General features: G+C 46.4%; 1 protein-coding gene across 1 annotated transcript in view; it reads left to right on the forward strand.

Moving 5' to 3' along the window:
* The first annotated feature begins 2,566 nt into the window (after positions 1 to 2,566).
* ZNF689 (zinc finger protein 689) overlaps positions 2,567 to 2,967 on the forward strand; it is a 6,621-nt gene continuing 6,220 nt past the window's right edge. The window contains exon 1 of the mRNA XM_015570697.1: positions 2,567 to 2,639. Within this exon, the coding sequence (XP_015426183.1) occupies positions 2,567 to 2,639 (73 nt within the window). The remainder of the gene's footprint in view (positions 2,640 to 2,967) is intronic.

The following is a 2,967-nucleotide window of genomic DNA, read 5'->3' on the forward strand; positions in this document are numbered from 1 at the left end:
AAAACAGTGGTACATCTACACAATGGAATACTACACTGTGATAAAAAAGAAAGAACTCTTACCATTCACAACAGCATGGATGGACATGAAGAGCATTGTGCTAAGCAAAATAAGCAGTCAGAGAAACATAAATATCACAAGATCTCTCTCATTTGTGGAATATCATGAACAACATAAACTGATGAACTAAAGTAGATCCAGAGACAGAGAAGCATTGAACAGACCACCAAACTTCAGAAGGAAGTCATGGGGGGAGTGTGGTTAAACAGAAATCAACCAAAGAACTTGTATGCATATATGCATCGACCATGGCCACAGACAATAGGGTGGTGAAGGCCTGGGGTCGGGTGGGAGCTGGGTAGAGGGGGGCAAGGAAGGGGAAAGAGAGGACATTTGTAATACTCTTAACAATAAAGATAACTTTTTAAAAAATCATTAAAAATATTAATGGGTTGGAAAGATAAATGTGTATGTCATCAGCTGATGTAAAAGATACAGTGAAGTCCTGGCCAGTTTGACTCAGTGATTAGAGCATCGGCCTGTGAACTGAAGGGTCACCAGTTGGATTCCTGGTCAAGGGCGTGTGCAGGAGGCAACCAATCAATGTGTCTCTCTCACCTCCATGTTTCTCTCTCTCTCTCTCCCCCACCCCCACCCCTTCCCTTCCACTCTCTCTAGAAATCAATGGAAAAAGGTGATTCTCAGGTGAGGATTAAAAAAGCAAAAGATACAGTGAAATCTAAGTTCTAGAACTTAATTAGTTCTGGAAGGTTATTCAAGAAGCGATTTGTTAGAAAACAGAATCATTTTTACTTTTAAAATAATGTAAATTGAATTAGTCTGTTTCGGACCCCCAAATGATTCCCTGTTTTAACCTTTCTTATATACAGTACATGTCTAATGTATTGTTTAATCTATAAATAAACACTTCTTTTCTTAAATTTATTGAACTATCCCCTAGTAGCCTTAAAGGAATGTTTCTTACATCGCTGCCTCTGAACTGCTGTCACCAGCTAACTGCTTTTTGTTTATCCAATCAACACAGTTTTTCTACCTATTCAATCGCCTGTTGATTGTTGTTTTGTGAGCACCTTTATGTCCTTAGCAACATTAGCACTCTTGATGGCCTCTTTATGTTTTAATTGTGCTAATAGTAGGTTTATTCTCTCCTTTGTTGCCTGAGAGATGCTTTTTGTCCTGCTGAGGTATCTGCGTGAAAGGGTTGTCAGGTCGAAATTGAAGTTTTGATCAACAACCGAGACATTTTTCAGTGAACAGCTTGGTCGAGAACTTAAAACTGAATTGTTTGAGATGGGAGACGTTGGACAACCAGGGTTTGACTGTATAGCAAATGGTATATTCTCCTGTCCCCAGCCCCCCTGGGCAATGATGAGCTGGCAAAACTATGCACCACGACACGTACACAGAAGGGGGGACAGACCAATGGCGTAGGTGCTGAGCTGACTGGTCCCAGCAGCAATTTTCTTTCCCAATATATCTTGCCCATACACGCTTGTATCATTATTAGTTGTGACTTTCTATGCCTCACTAGACTGTAAACTTCATTCAGGGCTTATTTCTGTACCCAGTCTCTTCTCACTGTCTCCCACTATGCTTTGTACGTTGAACAAGTGTCACGTAAAAATAAAGCATGGATACACAAAGATTGAACCCTAGAGGAGACCAGGCGCTCAGGGGGGTTCTTGAGTTACCCAGCAAATCAAGGTAGTGGGAGGGGAGAGTGCCTAGTCAGCGGTATGAATAAGACCCTATCGACCCACCTTAGCTCCCCACCCGCCCCCGTTTAAATCTCTCCCTCCATTTTGCCAGCAGTATCTTTCCTCACTAGTGGAACTGGAATGATAACCATCACCTCACACAGTGATGGCAAAGAATAAATAAAATAGAATGTGTAATACTCTGGGTATGTGGCCAGCACAGACGAAACTCTAACAGTAATTCCCTTCCCAAAAGGGCAACGAGGAAGTTCCCCATTATCCAGAGACGGTTCCTCTAGACCAGCGGTTCTCAACCTTCCTAATGCGGAGACCCTTTAGTACAGTTCCTCAGGTTGTGACCCAACCATAAAATTATTTTCGTTGCTACTTCATAACTGTAATGTTGCTACTGTTATGAATCGTCATGTAAATATCTGATATGCAGGATGTATTTTCATTGTTACAAAGTGAACATAATTAAAGCATAGTGATTCATCACAAAAACAATATGTAATTATATATGTGTTTTCCGATGGTCTTAGGCGACCCCTGTGAAAGGGTCGTTGGACCCCCAAAGGGGTCGCGACCCACAAGTTGAGAACCACTGATCTAGAAAGACACGAAAAGGAACCCTGCGGCTCCCTGGCTCAGACCCGCCCCTCCCGCAGGTGGGCAGCGCTCCGACCGCCGCAGGCTAATCCCAGGCCACTTGAAGGCTTTCCCGCCTCAAAACTCCGTCACCGGACCCCAGGGGCCAGTTTCCTGCCCTTACACTGCCGTTGGCTTCGTTCAAACAGGCCGCTTTCGTCAGCAGCCAATCAGAACGCTCGATCTTCCACCGCCGCCCAATGAGCGCGTGGGAGAGGAGCAAAAGGGGCGTGAAGCCCAATCGCAGCGCCATCACACTTGAGGGCAAAGAGGGTAGGAAGCCGTCATGGCGTTCTGGTCAATAAAATCGATAGCTGGAAGCTGCCTGTGTTCCAGGCCGAGGCGGTGCAGTAGCAGCGCCGCCATTTTCGCCGAAGGCATCTTCCGGTGCCTTTCCCCCACGTTCGGGCAGGAGTTTCCTGAATAACAGCGAGAGGTTTCCGTTAGCCCCGCAGGCGGCTGATTGCGATTCCCTCCTGGCCTGCCCTAGGACGTCAGTCCCGGGACCCCGAGGGCTCCCAAATCCCGGGGGCCGCCAGGGGCCGAGCCGGGAACGGGAGGTCGTGGCGCCGGCTTCTCTGGCCCAATGGCACCGCCGTCC

Source organism: Myotis davidii, unplaced genomic scaffold (genome assembly GCF_000327345.1).
Source record: "Myotis davidii unplaced genomic scaffold, ASM32734v1 scaffold1047, whole genome shotgun sequence".
Lineage (NCBI taxonomy): Eukaryota > Metazoa > Chordata > Mammalia > Chiroptera > Vespertilionidae > Myotis > Myotis davidii.